We start from the raw sequence: 25118 nt of genomic DNA on the forward strand, positions 1-25118 counted from the left end.
GGAAATTTTATTTGAATTCGTTGAATTTGCGTGCATTTTGTTAATTTTTCCCATTCGTCACCCTTCGTCCGCCTATATTCGGTTAGGTGTGATGGGGCTTTAAAGCAATATAGTCCAGGATAGAAGGGGTCGAACCTTGTTTTTTTTATATATACAATGTTTTTTTTATGGTTTCTTGTCAATTCGAGGGTGCTGATTCCGAATCTGAATGATGCCACTCGTGTAACCTTGAGCATTTTCTGCAAATTGGCAAAATCCAATATGGCCGCCAAAATATTCAAATTACCCATGAAAATCATAAAATTGTCCACACATTGGCTTTAAAGTACATGCAATTGTGCTGCCGGAGTGAAATGATAGCTGAACAAATGATTTTTGTCAAAATATTTGTTTTCTTGATATCAAAATGGCCGCCATCATAGACCCCTGTACAATATGAATGGGGAAATTAATTTTTACAAAATTGAGCACTGAAATGCAAGTAATTATGATCTATGAGTGAAGCAATGTCTGTAAACATGATTGCTAACGATATATATCATTTGTTATGTCAGTTATGTGATAAATCCTGTATTTTGATATTCAAAATGGCCTTCAAACGCCTTAACACTATCATGTACAATGTGAATGGTGACACGAAAAAATCACAAGAGTGAGCACTAAAATGCATTTTGTTGAGATAAACGAGTGGAATACTGACTAAAAACATTATTGTTAACGAAATTTATTATTTAACATGCCATGTATGTGATAAACCCTGTATTTTGATATTTAATATGACCGCCAAAGGCCCTAAAATTATGATCTACGATGTGAGAGAGGACAAAAACAATCACAAGGTGAGCACTAAAACGTATTTTTTTTGTGGTAAATTAGTGGAATACTGTCTTCAAATATAATTTGCAACGAAATATATTATTCGGGTTTCATATTTGTGTTAAATATTGTATTTTGACTTTCAAAATGGCCGCCAAAAGACATTGACTGTATTATGTACAATCGATCTGGGAAACCAATTTTCACATGAGTCAGCACCATAACATGCATATAATCATGATAATTGTGATTTAAGAGTAAAATATTGTCTGAAAACATGATTCCTAACAAGATGTATCATTCATTCTGCCAGGTAGGTGATAAATAATGTATTTTGAAAGTCAAAATGGCCGCTACAAGCCCTAACGGTAGGCCTATTATGTACTTTGTGAATGGAACATATAATTTTAACAGAATTTGGCTTTGCTTGACTAAATGGTGTTGCATGTATGAGTGAAATATCGTCTGAAAATATGATTTTGTAACCAAATAGATCATTTCTTATGTTATTTAGGTGATAAATGCTATATTTAAATTTCAAAATGGCTGCAATATGTTTCTTTGTGGAAATTATCTTTCCCCATTCAAATTTTACATATTAAGATAAGGGACTATGGCGGCCATTTTTCATTTTTAAAAGGCTGCATTCATCACCTTTATGACACAAGCTATGATATATTTCGTTAGAAATCATTGGGTTTAGACAATACTTAACACTTACATCAAAATTAAGCCACTTTCATAGTAAAAATTTTGTCAAAATTATCTGTCCCCAGTTACAATGTACATACTACTTTGGGATATGGCAGCAATTTTGAATTTCTAAGTAAGGCCTTTATTACCTTCTCAACCATTATGTGATGTATTTAGTCAGAAATCATGTTCAAGACCAAATTTTACCTATACATCACATAGTTACGTGCGTTTTTGGTTCTCATTCTGGTGATGATTAGTTTCCCTATACGCATGTTACAGAATTTGTAGGGGCTTGTGCAGCCGTTTTGAAAGTGAAAATACAGTATTTATCACCTATGGGAGAGGAAATGTTATATTTCATAAAAAAAATCACGTTTTCAAACAATATTTTCCTTATACAACAGAATTATATGGATTTCATAGTCAGGCAAATCCTAATTCTTTCAAAAGTATTTGTCCCCATTTACATTGTAGATAATACTGTTAGGGCCCATAGGGGCCATTTTGAATTTTACAATACAGCATGTATCTCATGCATGAAAAATGAAATGATATGTTTCGCCAGAAATCATGTGTTCAGACAATATTTCACCCGTATAGATTACAATTACATTCATTTTTTGTGAAAATTAGTTTCTTCATTCGCTTTGTTCATTATACAGATAGGGCCTATGGCAGCCATTTTGAATGTCAACATGCAGCATAATTACCGAAATTGCAAGGGAAATGATATGTTTCGTTAGAAATCCTTGTTGTCAGACAGTGTTACACCAATATTTCGCAGTTATTGGCATTTTAAAGTCAAACAAATTTATAGGTTGTGAAAATTATTTGTCCCCTTTTATATATTGTACACAGTATAAGGGGTCTATGAGAGCCATTTTGAATATCATAATACAGCATTTATCACATTAGATAGTATACAAATGACATAGTTTTGTTAATAGTCATGTTTTCAGACAGTAGTCCACTCGCAGGTCACAATCACATGCAATAATAGTGCTCTTGTTTAAAAAAGTATTTTCCCCATTCATATTCTACATAATAAAGTATACAGGGGTTATGGCGGCCATTTTGAATATCAATAAAATAAATATTTTGTCAAATATCGCTTTTCCAATTGGTATTTCACTTCTGCACAACAACTACATGCATTTTATAGCTAATGTGTTGGCAATTTTATGATTTTCATGGGAAATTTGCATATTTTGGCGGCCATATTGTATTTTGCCAATTTGCGGAAAATGCTCAAGGTTACAAGAGTGGCATCATTCAGATTCGGAATCAGCACCCTCGAATTGACAAGAAACCATCAAAAAACATTGTATATCTAAAAAAACAAGGTTCGACCCCTTGTCTATGGGGCCTATCCTGGACTATTAAAAAATATGTATGCATACTTTTGATATTTAGAACGTATGTGTTTCTTTCGATATGTACTTTACTGCTTGTTTCTTTCGATATGTACTTTACTGCTTTACTAATTTTTTGGGAGTGGTTTGTTATGAGCGTGCACCATATCTAATCAAATCCCCAAATATGATCATGATTTTCATCAACAATGGCAGTCAACAATGCCTTTCCTTAGCCTGTTGTTGACGTTGAATCCACACCAATGAAGAATAGGTTTTTGCGTTGCTCTAAGAAGTGACATCATCAGCCATGATCGCTGAAGCAGAGACCCATGATATAGCCCGGCCCAAAACCATTGTCGAATACAGTAAGATTATTTTCGAGCTTGAAATAACTCTAACACGATTTACGTCTATTAACGAAATGTGTTCTGACTACCGGATTTTAGGTCATATCGAAATTAAACTTTCGATCCTTACTTCCAAACTCTTTTCCGATTTTCTCGTCTATGGCTGTATATGATTCACCACGGATGGTAACTGCGGACATAGTTTTTGGCGCTCATGGCCTTCCTTCCACAACCGTCTCCCATGCCAACAACGGTACCGATGGTTTTATCCCTCTTTTGGTTTCAATTGAACACAATCATTACCTAGATATCAGAGTGAACAATTTAGAAACATGAGGTCATGATCAATGTATGATAGTTGTTGACATTTTCCACAATACACCCTAAGCGGTAGTTACCTGTAGTTAGTTGAAAATTAAAAGAGAAATAGTCACCTGAAAGTTTGCATGATCGATAAAGCCGCGGGTAAAAGGCCGTACGCGTAATATATCTTTTCGGGGGCAATAAATGCGTCAAATTTGAAACCATAAGCGAGTGAGCAAAGCGACCAGGCTTAACGCTAAGGTGGTTTCGCAATCCATAGTTGAAAATTAAGGACCGTGGTGCATTTTTGAGGCGCATAGCCTATTTGTAAAATAATTGGCAAGTATACCTAGGTATGTATTCAACACCATTCAACATTTCTTAAGGGAAACTGTCCACTGCAAGATTACTGGAGTGATCAGTTCACAGGCTCCATCACATAGCGATGGTTCAAAATAAAGAAAAATACTCGCAACAGGTACTAGTAATGCTGCGATCACACGCAGGCAACCCAACCCATGCACCATTTCCTTATGTCATGTATGTGACGCGATATCATTAATTTTGTTTGCTTTCATCCACCGTAGTTTATTGGTTTTCGAGTTATACTCTGTCTATTCGTCCCGTATTCGCTCTCCCGTAAAACTTATAACAGGAACCGCTTAAGTTGATGTATCTTCTTCATGTTCTTGTCGATTATCTATTTTTGTTGTTGTGTGTATCAAGGTCAAAGGTCAAGGGTCGCAGAGTAATACCCGAAGGTACATTGTTCTCTTGATAATATTACGAACCACCTGGAGCTTCAAATTCAAACTTGACTCATGTATGCATAATATGAATTAGACTTTCGGGCCATAAGGTAAAAGGTGAAAGATTACATAGGTCATTTTAGAAGTTAGATGTGTAATACAGTCTTAGTCTGGCAGTGGCGATGGCATAAATCTGACTGCGTGCAGTCGATAATCTGATTTAGTTTCAGATTATGATAAACACGTCCAATATGAACCAGCGGAAACAAATTTACATGTAAATATTCAGTGCGAATTAATTTGCACCTCCTCCCGAAAAAAAAATAATCATGGCTATAGTGAAATGTCCTATAAAATTTTTCAATAAGTGGCAATGAATAGGGCTCTCATAAACGTTAATTGAGATTTGAGGGAAAACCCATGGTTCAAAGTTTGCAATTGAAATGATTGATCCTAAATCAATTGTGAAACACTAATTGGATTTTTTTTCTAAAGAAATACAGAAGGGTAAAATGTTCCCCTGATTTTTTTGTCTTGGAATTCAGAAGTTGTCAAAGTCAAAGTCAATGTCACCTGATGAGTATAAGTACCACAAAATCTATGGAATCAACTGTAAATAAGACCTGGGGGGCCACTTCCATTGACGAGTGGATACCATGAGCGACCATGGGGTCTCAAAAAGCACCCTAAACACGTATTTTCCATATTCTGAAAATGCACCCCTTAACAATTAAGTATTGGCGTGTGAAACCCAACCCTTAACAAGTATTGGAAACAAAACGGTACCCTTGGCAAGTATTCCCTGAATTGACCGCCTATAAACAAGTACAGTGATATTTTAATTGTTATATCACGGACGTCGGTCATCGGTTTTACCTTTACCTACATTATTGGGTTTATTTACTTCCCCATCTCGCGCAAATCGGACTCTAAACACGTAGTGTTGGGGCAAAAAGTTCATCCTTCATAAAACTTTTAGTCCTAATTTTTATACCCCTCGAATTTGACCCTAAACACGTATAGCTTTCCTAACGAAATAGATACCCTTTTTTCATTATTTTAGTGTTTTTTACACCCTTATTACGTTACGTACGTAACGTGCCCTATCTTGAAAAAGACATCATTTTTACGTGTTTTTGGGGTCACGTATGGTATCCACTCGTCAATGTAAGTGCCCCCCCCCCGGGAAATAAGATCACTCGTTCTTAACAAAATTGGTTAGGAATTGTACCCCTATACAGTGCGTATAAAAAAAAACGGGACAGTTTTGACAAGTCTATACAATTTTTTTTTCAAATTATAATATCTATATTTGATGTTAATAGATGCTCTGAAATCTTATCTTTGAAATGCAATTTAAAAAAATAAATGTTGTTCATGCTTGAGCGAACACGGGACGTTTTTGTCGGGGGTTCAAAAAGAGGCTTGCGCCAGAATGGCAGAATACGAGTAATATGATGATCAGACTTCTTGCTAATCAGCAGACCTCCTCTTAACCTTTTCATTATCTGTGGCATAATTTTCGAATTATGCTGTCAAATTTTATTTTCAAATTTATTTATTTATTTACTTGAATTATTATTTTTTTTTCAATTAAATCTCTTTTACCTTTGAATCTTCCCACATAAGGAAGAAAAGAAGACTTTTTGTCAACCCAAGCAAGAAGATTTGCATTATTGATTGGGAAAACTTGTAATTATTCAAATCCTTTTAGTATGTGAAACAAATTATGTTATGGTACCTTTAAAAGACATGAATCAATTTTCAACGGGTTACTGATTCCTTGACCAAGTTTAATTATATTCTTGACAGAACAAACAGGAAGGGATTCATGTCTTTCAATGACAATGGTGTATTGAGTCAATTTTGAAGGAGCTAGATATGGCAGATCGGGAAAATGTAATAAAAAGTTGTGAACGAGCGAAGCGAGTACACAAAAATTCCCACTTTTTATTACAATATCAAATTTGTGATAGATTTTGACATAATACTCAGAAAATAATATCATATTTTACTTTCTACCTTTCCTTTATTTCCTTTCCACTTTTTTTCTTGGTCATTATTACTTTTTTAATTGACGGGGGGAGCATCCCCGAACCCCCGCCCATCTGTATGACATTGTTAAAAAGGCACCATAACCTTTGTAGCGCACAATGAAAGGATTTGAAAAAAAACCATGTTTTTGCTTGAAGAAGGAATACTCAAAGCTAAAAGAGAACATATTAAAAAGAAACAACAGAACAATTCAAGCAAACAAATAGATTTGAAAATGAATTTTGACTGCATAATTTGAAAATTATGGCAAAGATAATGAAAAGGTTAAGAGGAAGTCTGCTGATTAGCAAAAAGTCCGATCATTATATTTATCATTTTATGCCAATCTGGCGCAAGCCTCCTTTTTAATCCCATACAAAAACATTCCGTGTTCGCTCAAGCATGAACAAAACTAAATTTTGTTAATGGCATTTGAAAGATAAGAGCTCAGAGCACATATTAACACCAAAATATAGACATCATAATTTGAAACAAAAATTTTATAGACTTTTCAAATCTGTCCCGTTTTTTTTTTATACGCACTGTATATCATGACTAGATAAAGTTCTATTGGTTTGTTACCCTGGGTTGAACACGATTTTTTTTTCTAAAATTTTGTCAGACTGTAATAATTCTTCAAATGTTTCTTACCACAAAGTTGCTTGGAATAAATAGTTTGTTGAAAAAGAGTTTAATGTAAAAATTCAATTTATTGATCATTTGTCTAAATCCGACTTTTGTTCTAATTTTATTGACCAACAAACTTTGGGCGATGATTCCCCTGAAGCTAATGGACATCATTATACGACTCAAAGTCGGTAAGTTGGTGGAATGAAGAAGAGTTGGCTAAAAATGTATTGTTAAAAGGGAGAGGCTTATACCTATTCAGTGATAAGAGAGAATCGTTTCCATACTTGATAAAGCTTAAATCAATACTGAACCCCTATTATATCAAACTCTGTCATTATTTATGCATATTTATCGAAACGGAATATACATTAAAAAAAAATGTTTTCTCAATTTTCTTTTTCTGCCTCCACAGATTAAAGGGAAAGTAAAGGTTGCATTTAGATTAATAGACTATTCCAACCCATCTCACAACGAACTTGACGGTGGGTGCTGCGACCAAGTATTATTCAGTTGTGGCTCTGCTTGTGACAACAGATTCAATCTCTGTTTTGATGAATATGGAGGGTAAGTAAAGTGATATGAAAGAATTTCTGTCATCCTTCCGATTCATTACACATGAGCAAGGTAATATTTAAACATTAAGTTTTATTTCGGAAGGCAATACCGCCCTTTTTCGATGAGGACGCAAATGTTTTCGCTTATTAAGATCCATTCTCTATTGATGGCGCTGCTCTCCATCTAAAAAACGGAAAGAAAATACCAAACTTAAATTACAAAACATCAACAGGAACGACCTCATACCAAACTTTATTTGTAAGTAGTGTATCGGACAGAAAAGAACCAACACTCTGTATCTCAAAAGACATGAAAACAAAATAATGTTTTATAATGTCCTGAAAAAATATATATTTCTCAAATACCCAGGGTTACAAACAAGAGTCGTTGCAAAATACATTGAAAAGATAATACTAATATAAGAATTGATATTCAAGAGTGTTCATTAAACTTTCTCTTGTTAGATTACGCATTTTGCAATGAATTTTACTGAAACTTATGAAGGATTATAACTTCATCGACATCGGGATCCATTCATTGCAGTTACTGACTTTGACACAGTACAGTTTTGCGTTCATGTCGTGTTCTTTCATTATATTGGCAGTATCTTGAGCTGTATTTTTTTCACCTGATAGTTGCGAGATACTGAAATACACTACTCAAAAAAAGTTAAGGACCACTTTTTAAAACGTACATAAAGATTTTATACAAGGTGTTTTATTTCTGGAAATACCTCAGTACAACTGTCCTAAATGTCCTTAAACACGCTGTAATCAATTTCACGCATGGGTGGTTTCAGTTGTTGCACAATGTCTCTCGCATCACTGCACATCCTGAAAAGTGGGCCCCGAGGGGTATCAGCTACCGACATGAAGTGGTAAAAACGAATGTCTGAGTGTCTTTCAGGCAGTTCAGTAACGAGTGTGACCACCTCCTGCAGCAATAACGGCTTCACAGCGCTGTCTCATGGAGCTGATGAGGCGATTGATGTCTCTGACGTCCAGTGCATCCCATGCAGCCTCCAGAGCCACACCCAGCTGCTGCAGTCCAAGTGGATGGGCTTCGAGCTGCTCGAGACTCCTCCCCATCATGTCCCAGACGTGCTCTATCGGGTTTAAGTCCGGGGACCTCGCTGGCCACTCCATACGCTCAATCCCCCTCAAGGAACTCGGTCACCACCCTAGCTCGGTGGGCACGGGCATTGTCATCCATGAAAATGATGTTTTGTCCCACATTTTCTGCAAATGGCACCACTATAGGTTCAAGGACCTCATCCCTGTACCTCACTCCTGTCATTGCTCCCCCTGGGACCACGTAGAGACGAGTACGGTTGGCGTAGGTGATGCCTCCCCACACCATGACGCTGCCTCCCCCATAACGGTCATGTTCTGCAATACAGGGGTCTGCAAATCTCTCTCCTGGTCGCCTCCAGACTCTCGAACGTCCATCATTGTGGTCAAGGGAAAATCTGCTCTCATCTGTGTCATTAGCAGAGCAAATCAAAGACACCGAGAGACAGGGCTATACTCCGAGAGACCCCGCAGTGGCCGACCAGTTTCGACAACCCCTAGAGATGATCGCTACTTGACGAATCTCAGCCTCCGCAACCGCTTTCACAGTGCACGCCGCCTCAACAATGACTTCGCTGCAGCAACTGGAGTGATTGTTTCCACTCAAACAATCCGTAACCGACTTCACAGAGCCAATATGCATGCCAGACGGCCAGCTCAGTGTGTCCCACTCACCCCTGCTCACAGAAGAATTCGTCTCAACTGGGCCCGGGAGCATGTCAGATGGACCAGACAGCAATGGCGTAGAGTTCTGTTCACAGATGAGAGCAGATTTTCCCTTGACCACAATGATGGACGTTCGAGAGTCTGGAGGCGACCAGGAGAGAGATTTGCAGACCCCTGTATTGCAGAACATGACCGTTATGGGGGAGGCAGCGTCATGGTGTGGGGAGGCATCACCTACGCCAACCGTACTCGTCTCTACGTGGTCCCAGGGGGGAGCAATGACAGGAGTGAGGTACAGGGATGAGGTCCTTGAACCTATAGTGGTGCCATTTGCAGAAAATGTGGGACAAAACATCATTTTCATGGATGACAATGCCCGTGCCCACCGAGCTAGGGTGGTGACCGAGTTCCTTGAGGGCCAGGGGATTGAGCGTATGGAGTGGCCAGCGAGGTCCCCGGACTTAAACCCGATAGAGCACGTCTGGGACATGATGGGGAGGAGTCTCGAGCAGCTCGAAGCCCATCCATTTGGACTGCAGCAGCTGGGTGTGGCTCTGGAGGCTGCATGGGATGCACTGGACGTCAGAGACATCAATCGCCTCATCAGCTCCATGAGACAGCGCTGTGAAGCCGTTATTGCTGCAGGAGGTGGTCACACTCGTTACTGAACTGCCTGAAAGACACTCAGACATTCGTTTTTACCACTTCATGTCGGTAGCTGATACCCCTCGGGGCCCACTTTTCAGGATGTGCAGTGATGCGAGAGACATTGTGCAACAACTGAAACCACCCATGCGTGAAATTGATTACAGCGTGTTTAAGGACATTTAGGACAGTTGTACTGAGGTATTTCCAGAAATAAAACACCTTGTATAAAATCTTTATGTACGTTTTAAAAAGTGGTCCTTAACTTTTTTTGAGTAGTGTATATAAAATCGGTAAAGTTAATATGATGATATTAATGGTAATGATTTTAATGATGATGGTGGTGGTGGAGAGGATGATGATGACGACGACGAGAAAAAAAATGGTTTGTAATTTTGGTGTCTGTACGATATATATTTGAAATAAATACAGATCAATGTGGTTTATGAACAGAGGAACATTGGATTTAGTTTGAAATTGTAAACAAATTGAATTTAAATCATTTGAATTTAGAAATAAACATTGAATATTAAAAAAAACACCAGAATTTAAATAGTCTCTAATCACAGCCGATTTGAATTCAACTTAATCCGTGTTAATAAAGAGTTGCACAGAATTTATTACACTTGTTTTGGAGACTGTTTGATGAATAAATATTTTTTTGTCCCAAAAATTAAAATTATTTACGTTAAAAATTCTACATACCCGAAAGACTCAACTTGTGTCGGTATTTTCAATATCTCAATGACGCTATTTTTTTCCTCATACATATAATTTCGATTCTGTTCTTCTTTTTATTCATTTTATCTTTCTGTTCTTTAGAAATAACAACATGGCCCACTGTGATTATGGAAACTATGTAACTAAGCGCCTGTATGAAAACAATGACGATTTCAACTTTCCAAGTTCCCTAAATGACAATTTGGTCAACCCAATCATATTGACTATCAATCAATGGTCGGTGAGTATTAGAATTCAGAAGGTGATTAATGTTATGTAATGCAGGCTTACTGGAGGAATAGTATAGGGCCTACAGCTGAAGTGGCTACCCTGGGTAATAAGAGTTATTATCATTACAACAAACTATATCAAACCATGGACCAATTAGAGATGAATTCACTAACATGTGACCGTCATTGTGCTTTGAATAACATTCTTTTCATATTTTTCTACTTTTATCCGACCGTGTCCCGCTGTCAATTAGGCCAGGATTTGAAAGAAGCAGTTCGTGATAAGACATTGATATTGCACAAACTGTATGCGCAGAAGATGATAAATCACTTAAATCCTGTAAAAATCGACGTGCAGTTCTCGATTACCTTAGGCAATCTTAGTTCCATGTGTTTTATTTTGAAAATGTGTGCATATTTTTAAGTTAGAGGCAATATTGTAATTGATTGTCTATTATTTATAATCCCATTTTTCATATTTTCTGCCTAATATTCCTGAGATACATGGCTCATATCGCGTAGAGAGCGGCATTTGTCTCTTAATGTTGTAGGGGATATTAGGTGCGTGCGGATCAAATAATAACTCGTCTGCTTTTTCATTTTGCTGCTTCAAATATAAAGCATGTTGATTTAACACTATTATCTAACACAAGGCATCAGCCAACAAAACTAAAACCAGGAGAGCTGTGCATTTGTAAATAATCAGATACGCCTTAGGGGTAGTCGCTATTGTCAAAACACCTGTATGTTCTCATTAACATGATTAAGATGCGCATAATCACTAGGCGGCGGATCTCGTTCGATCAAAGAAATGATGGCGTTGAATGCCCATCTCTAATAGATCCATGATCAAACCGACTGTAGGAGCAGATCCAGTGTCAGACCAGACATTTACGGGTGCGACTTTGTCCCAAAAAGGGGGCTATCGCTCAATTTACTTGGTGTGCTATGAAAACATTCTACGAGGTGCACGATCATGTTGATTTTTCCCCTACCCCCCCCCCTTGATCCGCGTTGGACTGATATGTGACGTCCTCCCCGGCAAGCCCTCTCACAGATGTAGATTTCAGATGCAAATTAAGGTAATACTTTTTTTAAAATCTTATTTTATCAGCTCATTATGTCGTCACCTTCAAGGGTAGAAGACTTGACTATTTGAAATCGCCTGCCTTCTGTTACCTATTTTTTCTGAAATCAGAAAGGAAAGTTTTGAGGTCCATTGCACAGCTTTTCTAAAATATTTACTTGGTTTCAAACATCTCATCTAGTTCATTCGCTTCAAGATACCATTCCCCGTCAATCTGCACCGAATTAAGCCAAAATTATTTTTAATGCGTGTGTCTACTTTAAATTTATTATAGACCGGATTCAGATCCAAGATTGAAGTTTGGGACTATGACCCATCGAACAGTGACGACAAGATCGATTATTACGGATACAATTACAACTATGTTCCGGCTAGAACATCAGCTCTGGCAACAGAACACATTGTGACCCTGAATGGAGCCGGGACCTCACTGTAAGTAAACTTGATTTGAAAGAAATGAAACTGTGGATTACATTGATTGTAACATTTCTAGAAACAAACAACAAGACAGTTAAAACTAGGTTAACTAGAAAAAATGTATGTTTTTTTTCTTTTAGAACGAGAGTTGGTGTAAAGGTTTATTGTGATGTGCACTACTACGGAACATCTTCAGGCTGTAACACATATTGTTTAGCAAGAGACAACAATCAGGGCCATTATGATTGCAACGATATTACAGGAGCTAGAATGTGTCACGCCGGATGGACTGGATCGTACTGTCAAAATGTAAGCAATATTATGTACAGATTTGTTTGAGTTAGGGTTTTTATTTCATCATGATAAACAACATGTATCCGATTGCTATACTAGATTTCTATACTGATATACAATTGGTATGTATTGTAGTCAACGGCGGGCTCGAAGCGAAGCCGAATGTTGTTTTATATTCTAACGTGAAAGTTAGATATATTAAGCATTTGGTTTAGTAATAATAATAATCATAAAAGAAGATTATCTTACAAAACAAATTAATTAACAGATAGCTGAAATGTATATTTTTGTTATCCAGTAAAAGTTTATGTATTCATATTTTCTTTTATTTCTGTATTGATAGGAGATCAATGAATGTCAGTCGAATCCGTGTGAATCGAACGCAGTCTGCACAGATCTTTTGGATGATTATTCATGTAACTGCCCACCTGGTACGATAGGTAAGCTGCAGATATATTAAACTTAGAATTTAGAGCATGTAAGCGTCAGAATAAATTTGTTAACTTTCCATTTGAAAATATACATGAAAACGCGAAGGGACTTGTTATTCCTGATACTAAAAAGTACAATTATATTGATATTTGTTGAATCACAGAATTTATATATCAATCAAGATTTATGCAATGATATATGTTTGCACACTGAATATGTTTTATACTTAGTTTGTAGCTATTCCATGTAAATGTAAGGGATTTCTAATTTGTAAAATGACTTTCAGATCAGTTCGCAAACGTATGATTTATATAATGATTATAATAAAATAATTCTGAGTATTTTAATTATCATTCTTATTATTATCATGGTTATTGGCCACCATTGCCACCATCACCATTATAAAACAGTGAACGTGAAGTTGTTGTAGAAATATTATTATGAGTAGTAGTAGAATTTGATAGTAGTAGCACTATTAATAGTAGTGCTAGTATAAGTAGAAGTATTATCTTGGCCATTATCATTCAATTACCCCACCCCCTCGAAATAAAAGGAGAAAACAAAGCGACATCATATGCAGTTCAGATTTGCTGTAACATTTTTCAAACGGTTACATTTTTCTTACAGGTAAGAACTGCGTTGACATCAACGAATGTTCTTCTAGCCCCTGTGAACATGGCGGTACGTGCCTGGACAGACTGAACTACTACGAGTGTCAGTGTACCAGGGAGTATAGCGGTGCTAACTGCGAATTGGACATTGACTTCTGCCAATCTAACCCCTGTAAAAATAATGGAACTTGTCTGGGCGAAAATGACAGTGGACTTCTTGAGTGCGCCTGCGCTGCTGGTTATACAGGTGTCTTCTGTGCCCAAGATATCGACGACTGTATCGGAGTAGACTGTTTAAATAATGGCACCTGTCATGATGGCGTTGATCAGTTTATATGCAATTGCACAGATGGGTATGGAGGAACATTTTGTCAATTGGATGTTCGAGACGAGTGTGCATCTGACCCATGCCAAAACAACGCATCGTGCGTCGATAAGGTTGGTGGATATATTTGTGTATGTCAAGCTGGTTTCCAGAGTGACCACTGCGATGAAGACATCAATGAATGTGATCCGAATCCTTGTTCTTATGGTAACTGTACCGATCGAGTGGGAAGATACACCTGCGAATGTCTGCCTGGCTACTCCGGAGAGAATTGTACAATCAACATAGACGACTGCATGGGTAACATGTGCGATAATAATTCAACGTGTCAAGACCATGTGAATAATTACACATGTATTTGCATGGCAGGGTATACAGGCGTTTACTGTGACGCCGAGATTGATGAATGTTCGAGCTCACCATGTCAAAATAATGGAATATGCCAGGACAGTGTCAACAGTTTCACATGCCAATGCGCGTCGACGGGATATCAAGGTCAATATTGCGAAATCGACATTGATGAATGCCAGGGTAGTAGTACATGCCCATCGGACACGATTTGTGTTAATGTAAACGGAAGTTATGATTGTAACAACATACCTATGGAACCTACTTCTATCCCGGGACTGTGTCGGACCAGACTTTGCTATAATGATGGAATATGTTCACTCGTCAATGGAAGCTACCAGTAAGTCACTGGAATGTATAGATTTCGTGTAAATAGCAGGGAGGCATTAAAAAAACAGCTGTAATTAAATGTTCAGCTGTTCTTTCTGTATATAATTTTTTTTCCGGAACAAATTGTTAGACATGTCATGATTAACTTCGACTTCGTGCCTTGATGAAATGAAATCTGATATGTTATTATGAATTTTGATGTAATGAAATCTGATATTTTATGAATTTTGTTATTATTAATAGAAATGTAATTATCATTTTGTCACAAAATACTTCAATCTATACTTCGTTTTACTCGAGATAATGACTATGGGTCTGAATAATATCGTATTGCATTGCTCTTGTTCTGATTGCCATTTACAGGTGTGTATGCTCAGGTGACTTTTCTGGCGAACTCTGTGAGACTCCCACAGAACTCTGTGCAAATAATACATGCAATTATGGAACTTGCCAAGTCTTTACAGCGGGAAACGGCTCGGTGTATTACAATTGCATCTGCCAAGAGGGGTATAGCGGAACGAATTGCCAAAGTGAGTATTTATATCTTTGAGGAGTACAGTGATATAAAAAAAAATAATGTCGAAAGTAGAAAACGAAATGTAGGGCTTCTATGATTGTCTGCATCTACATGGCATAATGGAGTGTCAATGTTTACTTTCTAAAGTAGATTTAATGAGGAATATGCTTGGTGGAAACAACATATCAGTGTATAGTCCTGAAAAAGATTTCTTTTTCAAAAACTGTTTGAAAAATATCTGCACGTTTTGAACAAGTTAGTTTAGACACAGTTTCACCCGGATTCAAAACCGAGTTTTGGTTTACTATGATTCACCTCGAAATGGATCAATGGATGTGGCAGAATGGAATGAAACGAATGGGATAAAATTTATTGGAGACAAAAGTGGTGTTCTGATACAATGAATCGTGTTGATTTCTCTCTCTTGATGACTGAAACTCAAGCTGTGGCATCGATCCTCGAGGAAAAAGTACTCCATCAGTTCTGATGCAGGGCAAGTCAGAAGCAAGCATTAAAAATAGCGCCCTTCCAGCAAAATAATGCCAGTAGCTTGCCTGGTAGCTCATGAGCTTTTTAAATTTTACTTCCTCTTCCCTTTCCTCCCCTTCACTTTTACCTTTTATCTCTCTGGAAGTGGTAACCGGGCACGGATCCCCTACCCAGATACGCCACTATTCATCTGCCCTGATTTGTCGTACCTCATCCAGTTTGAAGTCATTCGGGTGACTTCACCTAGTCTAGATTTAAAAGGTTATCACCCACCCTCTCCCTCCATTACTCCAATCACGGACTACGTTCTTGCTCAAGCAATAATACGCATTTCTTTTTAGGGCCCGGTTTTATGAAAGAAAACTATCCACTCTTCATTTCTGGTATTCAAATTTCCGCTCAATGTTTCTATTTTCATTTAATTCTACAAATACAAGAGTCCCCCGTTTCCAAACCTCAACCGGTCATTATACTTTGCTTATGACCTCTCACCATCGGCCATAGCGTTAATACGCACGCAACAAATCATTTTGATTCAGATCCATTTCATCATCATAATATCTACTGATCATTATACCAGGATCCTTGAATACCTAAAAGATGATTTAAACTTTTTGGTCTCCAAATTAACTGTTAGTGTTAGCATACATTGCATTCGTGCCTTGTAACCATGCATTCGTTGTCATTTACGTTAATGTGTTAATTTACCATTATACGTTATACTCTAAATGTGATGTTAGAATGATAAAATACATTAAAGTTCATTTATTTTTCAAATCAGAATTATATTGAAGAATACTGAATGTATGTAATTTTTATTCGATTTTTGAAGTGTTATTATGAAAGGCCAACTTGTGCAATTAAAATTTTGATCATAATTTCAGATATTAACTTTCTCTCTTTTTCTAGGTGCAGCAAGAACGGGAAATATGGTGAGAAAACAACTCCAGATGCATGAGAGTAAATAATAATAATTGTCAAACTTGGATACCATCTGAATTAAATTTCTTATTCACAAGAATTATCGGGGGAGTCCTCTCTTCTGCGTCATTTATCCCAATTTATTCACATCAAGTCTTAATCTTAGTAATTTGATATTTAATATTTTGTCATTCCATTGGTATGTATGCTCGTTTGTGTTTACCATATGATGTAACATCTTTTATGTATTGAAAGAAGAGTATTTGAATAATATTTGTTGAGAACTCGTACGCCTTTATATATTTACGATGTTTATTGTTGATTATTTCTGCTAATTCGTAATTTATTTCAGTGTGTTTTAGCAATTACTGAATAATATTGAGTCTGTCCATGGTTCTGTCACTGACTGAATTAGATATATTGATATTCTTGCAGGGAGGAGGTGGCTTTACGAACTGGTATATCGTACTGATTGCAATTATTTTCGTCCTGATCATCTTGAGTGCTGGCATATGTTTCTACAAAGTTCGTAGGTATGTTTTACCCATATCGTTCACATAACTTTCTAATTACTTCATAATGTATGGATTCTGGAATGAATAAATTATCCAATTAACTTGAAATAATCAAAAGTATGTTGTATTAGACTCAGTATATAAAATTGACTTTACAACATTTTTGAGGAAATCCATCCTTTATCTCCAAATTAGGTATAGTTTCTGCCCGTGAGACCCCCTTTCATGATTGTCAAAACATGGTCTTAATAAATGGATTGTCTGTCTGTAGTCCGGTAAATTGCCAATTCGTCCACTCACCACATGGTCTACCTTCATTTAGTCTAATGCAATTCCGTCCATTAACATTTCGTCTAACAACTATTTGGTCTAATAACAATTTGGTCCAATCTTCACTTCGTCTAATCACCAGTTCGTCTATGACAATTTCGTCTTATAACCAGTTGGTATAATACCCATTTTCTTTTCATTCATTTTGTACAATTAACGCCTTAGTCCAATTAGACAAAATGGTATATGGACTAAATGGCTATTGGACCAACTGGTTAATGGACGGAATGGCATTAGACTAAATGAGAGTAGACCATGTGGTGAGTGGACGAACTGATGGTAGACGAGTTGGCAATTGAACGAATTGGCATTAGACGAATTGGAAATAAACCGTGTTCTACGTCTCATTATGACATCCATCCCTGAATATATTCGGCCCCATTTTGTCTCGTCATGATTGATGACAACCAGGCAGCCATCTTTCTAATATCATCACTTTTATCAAAGGCATAATACGTAATACTCTTTGAGTCCTAGATATAATTAACAGACCTTCGGTAGACTGAATGAAATTTTTATTTTATTTTTAACGTTCTACATACATAGGGATAAAAGAGAAAAGTTTGTGGACGATGTACCAACAGTGTTCGCTAATCCTCATGCGGACAGTATCAACATACCTTCGACACTCGGTGCCGCGGCAGCCCCACCACTTCCACCAAAGAGTAAATTAGATGATCCAAACACGTCAGTGTCCTTCACAAACAATATTTACACTGACATCGATGGGGCGCAGGCTCGGGGTGCTTGTGCATTGTCATCCAAGCCTAAAAACACAGCGGATGACTTCGAGAAGGAGAACCCCTACGCAACAGGAGGATATCTTAATATGAATGGCCAAGCAGGGCAACATGAGAACCCGTATGAATTTGCAAGAGATCCTGACGTAACCGATCCTCGTCCGGTGAAAGAAAACGACTACTCGTCAGATCCAACGAGCGTTAAAAGTATTCCGAAACCGTTGAATTTAGATGGCTCTTACTCAACAACAATATTTCCTGGCAATGAACCATCGCGCCCAGTGTCAACCAGCATACCGCCGCCACTTCCACTACGAGATTCAATAAGAGTTACCCCGCCAGAGTACGATGTACCAAATCTTCAAGGAGTTAATTCGACGAAGATCGTTCCTTCAGGATATGATGTACCTCGCACGATGTCATCAGCAGTGAGCCCAAGTCCCACAGATATTGATCCCTCGTATTCCTTTAACATCTACACCAGTGATGAAGACCCATTGACTCTGAACGAAACGCCTAATCCATTATCCCAAGCTGGAGAAGCAAACCCCAACGAAGTAGACGAAAAACCTCCCACTCCCACCACGCCATCAAGTCCAAATGATCCTTACGCTACTACAATTTTACATGAAGAAAACTCTCAATCAATTGCGTAACAACGTGTGTAAGTACTTAGGTGTTGTAAAGGATGTGATTTTATTGTAAAAAAAAATAAATGTATCCACCACATTTTGACACTGTCATGTAGCACAATCGAATTATTTTTCTGACTCTTCAAGAAATTATTTGTAAAGCTTAACATGATGTGTATAGGTGATAAAGTTTATAGAACGCACGTTTTTTCAGAGCTCTTGGAAAAAGTCAATATTCATCTAATGCGATGTGAGTAATTGTAAAATTGCCCTTACACAGGACTTCACTTATATATCAGTAATCTGTTTTGGTGAGTGACGTTATAACGGCATTATCGTCGTCTTATGCATGAACCAGTACTTAATCGTGCTTTCTTTTTGTCTGTCATTGATGTACTTTGTAAATAACTACAAGATATAGTACACGTTTTGTAATAGATATAAGTTATAATAATATATATCGCATGGACATGTCTTCCAAATCAAATACATGTTTACTTCTCCGCTTTCCGATTTGATCAGTGATCTTTATAATAATTGGTCTTATATTCGGTTAAGGCGCTTGAACTATACTATCTAAGCGCATACAGATTATTTCATCACTGGTTATCATGTTTCTTTTTTTTGTGAATTGCTAAAAAAACCGTAGATATTGTTATCGTAAAGACGAGCTATGTTCAGTACTATGCATGTATATGTTTTTATATCATAAATAAGCATGTCTTTTTAAGCATTTTCACAATTTAATATATATAGATATATATATATATATATATAATACAACGCATCAAAATGTAGATCAACACGGAATTGATATGAAATTCATATTTACTGAAGAAAATAGAGAATTCGGTTACATATTGAAATTTGTACGAATTGTTTTGTGTGGGGGGGAGGGGGGTGAGGTAAGAGCCCTCATTTACCATTACACCTGTGGTATTATTTATCATGTTTTTCATATTGTTTGATTTTCATATGGAAATACATTTATTGAACTGAATTGAATTATTGAACAGTACAAGGAAGAAAATCCTTTTCAGGCAAACATAAAATCACATATCCACTACTTTTTTTTTCAAGTAACCATAAACATGTGAAAAAATGAGCAAAGTAATTAAGCGAGATGATTGATCAACTTGTTCATAATATGAGTGAGGAAGCAGTGAACGTACAATGGTATCCTTTTACAAATTTCATGGGCCACCTCTTATGCCAAATTAAAAGTACATACGTGAGATTATGTTTGCTATGTGTCACTTAATCATACAACAAGGAAAGCTGGGAACAACGTGTTGTGTTCTTACAACACGTGAATAAAATTTGAAGGTCGGATTTGAAATTTGAATTAATTAAGAATTGTGCAATTTCAATATTAAAAAGTTGAATATTGTTGTAAGTGTTTATGATCAACATTATAAATGTCTAGCAATTTGCCAAAATATAGAGTATGTAAAAATTCTGGATCACAACCCCCCCCCCCTCAAAAAAGAAAAAGAAAAAATACGCTGGTGACTTTTGAAAGATGATACCCCTTATGATTATTTTCTCATTCGCATATGATATGAAAGATCAAATGCATTTTCACGCTGAAGAACACCCCTGTCGAATCGTCATTTTGCTCAAAACTGTTTTCTTAAAATCATATATAGAAGAAATGGATAGTTATGTTTTGTGTATTTAGTTTTGATGTCAAGACAACGTTTCATGATAGTTGTCAGCTGTGACGAAATTCGAGTGACACAAGAGTGACAAGAGTGACCAGTGCTTCTCAGCCAATCAAAATTAAGAATAATTGTCAGAGCTTGCAATTTTCAAGTTTTTCATTTACTTCCTGTCCTGTATTCATTGTCTTTATCGTCATGTAACCTACAATTTGTTATGAAGAGTGTATATATATATATATTTGAAGAAAATGAATGCTATACATCGCTGCTATATGAAATAAATATTTTACCACTATCATATAATGATAAAGACTTGTAATTGTACATCTACAAAATTACAGATCTACTGCCATGTTTGATATAGAAATAATAAAGGATAAAACAAATTTCAATTCATTTATTTCAAGTTTAAACGAAATTTCAGTTGACATTTCTCTTTTGGCACAGACACAATTTTTTTTTTCCACTTCCGACCTTTCTATATTTCAATATTGCCTAAATTATTATTTCAAATATATATATAAATATTAAGGTAATAATTCAAATTTTTCTTAGGAATTCGAATTTGATGAATTAGATCCAACAAATTCTCATTTTCATTTGTCACTTTTAACACATGGTATAATGAAAATATAACTTCATGCGTATTTACCATTGTTAATGATGATTGAGGATCCCTACTCCACTCCCTCAAAAAAAAATCCAAAATGAGAAAAAAAGAACATACGTAATTAGCAACATCAAATTATTTGTTACTTTATAGTATTGCAAGTATACCCGAAACGCAAGTTAATTTTTAATGAAAGGATAACCATTGAACATTCATCACACAATGAATGTCATCAAAATTTGATAAAAGAAAACATTTTTTATGTTCAGGCCCCTGGAACATGTAAAATAATCATTATCGTAACTTGGAATTCACCGGGAAGTTCTACTGTGAATATTATGTTGAATCGTCTTTAATTAGACAGATGTCAAATAACAGAAAATAGCAGAAAAATGATACACAATATTGCCAAATGTTTTACACAAATCCATTGAAGAAAAAAAAGTTATTGGAATTTGAATTATTTGATTTGTGACGTCATATGCGAGCAACATTCCTACACATCGTATGGTAGAAAAAACAATAAAATTTCATTTTCTTAGAAAACGAAAGAGGTTTTTACTGTACCTTAATTTAGAGACAAATTATTTCACACCTGCTTCTAAAAAGAAAACAAAAGAAGTCATCACAAACGATAAAAATGAACTTTATGCAATTTTTTTATTACATAACATGTGGGGCAGCTCCTCGTTTGTGACGTCATAAATCCAAAGCTTTAATTATAATAACTTTCTTAATCTTTGATGGATTTTCCTCAAACCTTCGCCTATGTTTTTTGTTATATTTTCTCCTGCTATTTTTACAACAAAATGTTCTTCAGGGTGAACTTCCCCTTTAAAACATAAGTACATTACATACTGTTGGTTTTGGTTTGGTTTATTTACGATAAAAATATATAAATGTAAACAAAATATACATTGTAAGATCAAAATTATAACAGAATCATAACATAAGTAATGAGTATAATACAACATATAAAACTTATACATATCGTAGGGATGACTGTGATACACATAATTACAATACATAAATTTAGTATCTAAACATTAAGGTGCTATTTAACTTTATGAAAGGCACTGGGAAATACAATGATACTAAAGTGAAACATAGCAAAAAATGATAATTTTTAGTTGCATGTCATTTGTGATATGACACGATTTATTATGTTTATGGTAACTCCGTATATGAACTCGGCAGTCGGCAGGACAGCTTTTTCTGGTAGAATGAAGCCAAACTGGTATTAAAAAACATTGCACATCTAACCAGGCATAGTCGCTGACTTTACAGACGACAGATATTACTCTCGGGTCTTAAGTAGAGACAGTGGCAGAGCGGGGCCCTCACAACCTAGCGATTATGAGTCAGGTGGATAATTCAGATATAATTAACATTATTCTATTTTCCCTTCTTCAGGCTTATATTGGATTTGAGATTAGTGCACATTAGTTTTCTGAAAGAAAATATCATACCTCCGAAGTAGCAAACTAGTACAAAGCGCATAATATTCGAAAGACGCATTATTTACTCCCGAACTAATGACCAACAAAGACATGGGACTGTCACTACGTAGCACGCATACAAAGGCAAGTCTCACGCACGGTAAGTATCTAGACGACGAGTGCTTTATGGGAGAGGAGGGATCATGGTCCGATCATGGAGTTATTAACACATGGCCCGATCATGGAAGCCCTCTCACACCATGGACCTCGTCAGGGGCGGATCCAACTTTCGCCAAGGGGGGGGGGGAATTACCCATATTTTCCCCGATCGGCCGCTCAAAGTTGATATTTGTTTCTTTATTTGAAGGGATAGTCCCAACAGTCGCTTCGTAACTTTATTCTTATTAAACAACATCATGCATGACTTGTGCAATAATCTCATGAGCAATATTTGAATAGTTTGAATAGATATGTATCTCATCGAAAAGGCAATGAGAGCGCGAAGTGCGAGCGACAATTTCATATAGTGACAAAGATTTTTCCTTATTTTCCAAGTCTTCCCCTCACCTTATTTTATTCATTCATCTTTCCGTCTTGCTTTATTCACTCGCCTTCCTCTTCTTTTTTCTCTCCTCTCTTTCCTCTCTTTTGTATGGAGAATAATATTATACTCCCATCCATTCACTTGTCTTTGATTTATTCAATTCCTAAAAAAAAAACTTTTATCCCCTTTTCGTTATTTATTTTTATGATTGTTTATTATTTTGAACAGTCCCAAATCATTTTCAATTACTGATAAAAATGCGACTAGTAGATATGATTGGGGGAAAAAGGACAAAGAGATGGAAGGAGTTGCGTCAAGGAAAAAGAAAATGAAGAAGAAGACTATTGTATTTAATAATCGTCTTTGTTTATTTTTGGGGCGCCGGAGAGACATTCAATGTAATGGGAAAATTCTTGAAAACGGCTTATAGGGCCTATGGAAATGTTTATTATATACGAGAAGCTCAAATATCATTTGAGTCCGTTCTGAAAAGCATTCTCCATTCCTTGACACTGCTGTAAAAAAAAAAAAGTTTTGTGTCAGAAGTGGGATTCGAACCCACGCCTACAGAGTAGACTGCGACCTGAACGCAGCGCCTTAGACCGCTCGGCCATCCTGACTCATATGACTGCAGAATGGCAAATTAACATATAATCATTTAACTTCAAACATATAGTCTAATAATATATTTATATGCATGTAATACACTTTAAGTAGCAATTATGTCATGATTTTCAATACATAAACTGCTACTTTACGGCGTTGCAATGAATCATAGTCACAGATGAAGCATACGTTGGTAATTCGCCAAAATATTTTCTCTGGTCCCATGCATAAGTTTATTCGTGGTGCATTCACCACTGATCTGTGAACAGCGCCCATGGTCCGGATACGACTATGCAAACGAACGCTAGCAGCCGACGTTATTGTTTACGATAGTAGATGGTGTATAGAAATACGATCGTCGTGCAAATTCATCGATTTGCTTTCATGTATTAAATGAAGATCTCATAACATTTATTTAAAAATCTCGGCTTATCTGCAGATATCTTGAAGGGACGTGAGAGCTGTAGTGTAATTAACATTTGACTTTGCTGTGCATGCAGTGCAGCTGGGCAGTGACTGTACCATAGAGATATGGACTGTACAAAGGGTGGTAGAATCACGGGGCACGGACGCGGACCACGTCGTGCGGATAATAATAATAATAATAATAATATAGGTATATTTACCCAGGGAAGCCACTTCAGTTTCGAGAACTGTTCTACCAGCGGGCCCTGCTATTATTGTTACCCCGGCTTTAGCTGATCGAGCTGCCTAGGCGCTCAAGCATTCAAGGAATTTCTTCCTACCGGGAATGCTCAAGGTGATCTCTCAGGGTGACCTGAAGAAACTGTGAAAGAGGAAAAGCGACTTAATGGAATAAACTTGTCTGAACGAAGATGTAATTATTTAGATAATCATTGCACTGTACAATTTTCACAACAAAACTCAAAATGACATAAATTACTATAGTGCACCCGGCCATGCATGTAAGTCCCAATAAAGCCCCCAAGCCCCACTCCCTCCAATGCAGTAGACAAAAAAGTTTCCGGTGAATTTAACATAGAGATCATCTCAGAAGAAGACCATCAAATTAATTATTTTTTTATTAGGCCTGTACAAGGGCCTACTACATCATAAAAAAATGTTTAACTTTCATCAATTGATTTAATCATCACACTATAAATGAAGAGTTTGGTTGCAACTAAAGGGTTAGGTTCACTTTGGACCATTCCAAGAAAAATCATGTTTCTTATTCTCACTTATTGCAATATTCTTATGAGAAACTAAATTATCATGATGTACTACCCAATCATGTGAATATGCAATTGTGTATAAAATAAATCTACCTGTTTTAATTTTTTTTAATATAGGCCTATATATTTTTTCAAAATTATCATTGTGGACCTAACCCCTTTAGCAAGCACACTGAAATGAATCCAATCTCTTTTTGATAAAAAAAATATTTTTCTGTGCCACTTTTATTCACGTTTTAATGTGAATTTCAGATTTTT

At 36.4% G+C, this 25118-nt stretch overlaps 1 protein-coding gene and 1 non-coding gene across 2 annotated transcripts; one reads left to right on the forward strand and one right to left on the reverse strand.

The window, feature by feature from the left end:
- Positions 1 to 7345: 7345 nt before the first annotated feature.
- On the forward strand, positions 7346 to 18927 carry LOC129257415 (fibropellin-1-like). Its single transcript, XM_064096856.1, has 10 exons — positions 7346 to 7494; positions 10689 to 10827; positions 12178 to 12335; positions 12461 to 12629; positions 12958 to 13054; positions 13674 to 14670; positions 15024 to 15190; positions 16576 to 16598; positions 17023 to 17120; positions 17979 to 18927. The coding sequence occupies exons 2-10, from the start codon at positions 10699 to 10701 to the stop codon at positions 18826 to 18828; spliced, it is 2688 nt and encodes an 895-aa protein (XP_063952926.1). The 5' UTR covers positions 7346 to 7494; positions 10689 to 10698; the 3' UTR covers positions 18829 to 18927.
- Positions 18928 to 23598: 4671 nt separating this feature from the next.
- Positions 23599 to 23681, reverse strand: TRNAL-CAG (transfer RNA leucine (anticodon CAG)). Its single transcript has one exon. It is a non-coding gene; the product is annotated as a tRNA-Leu (tRNA).
- Between the last annotated feature and the right edge of the window lie 1437 nt (positions 23682 to 25118).

The sequence above is a fragment of the Lytechinus pictus genome, chromosome 3, assembly GCF_037042905.1.
Source record: "Lytechinus pictus isolate F3 Inbred chromosome 3, Lp3.0, whole genome shotgun sequence".
Lineage (NCBI taxonomy): Eukaryota > Metazoa > Echinodermata > Echinoidea > Temnopleuroida > Toxopneustidae > Lytechinus > Lytechinus pictus.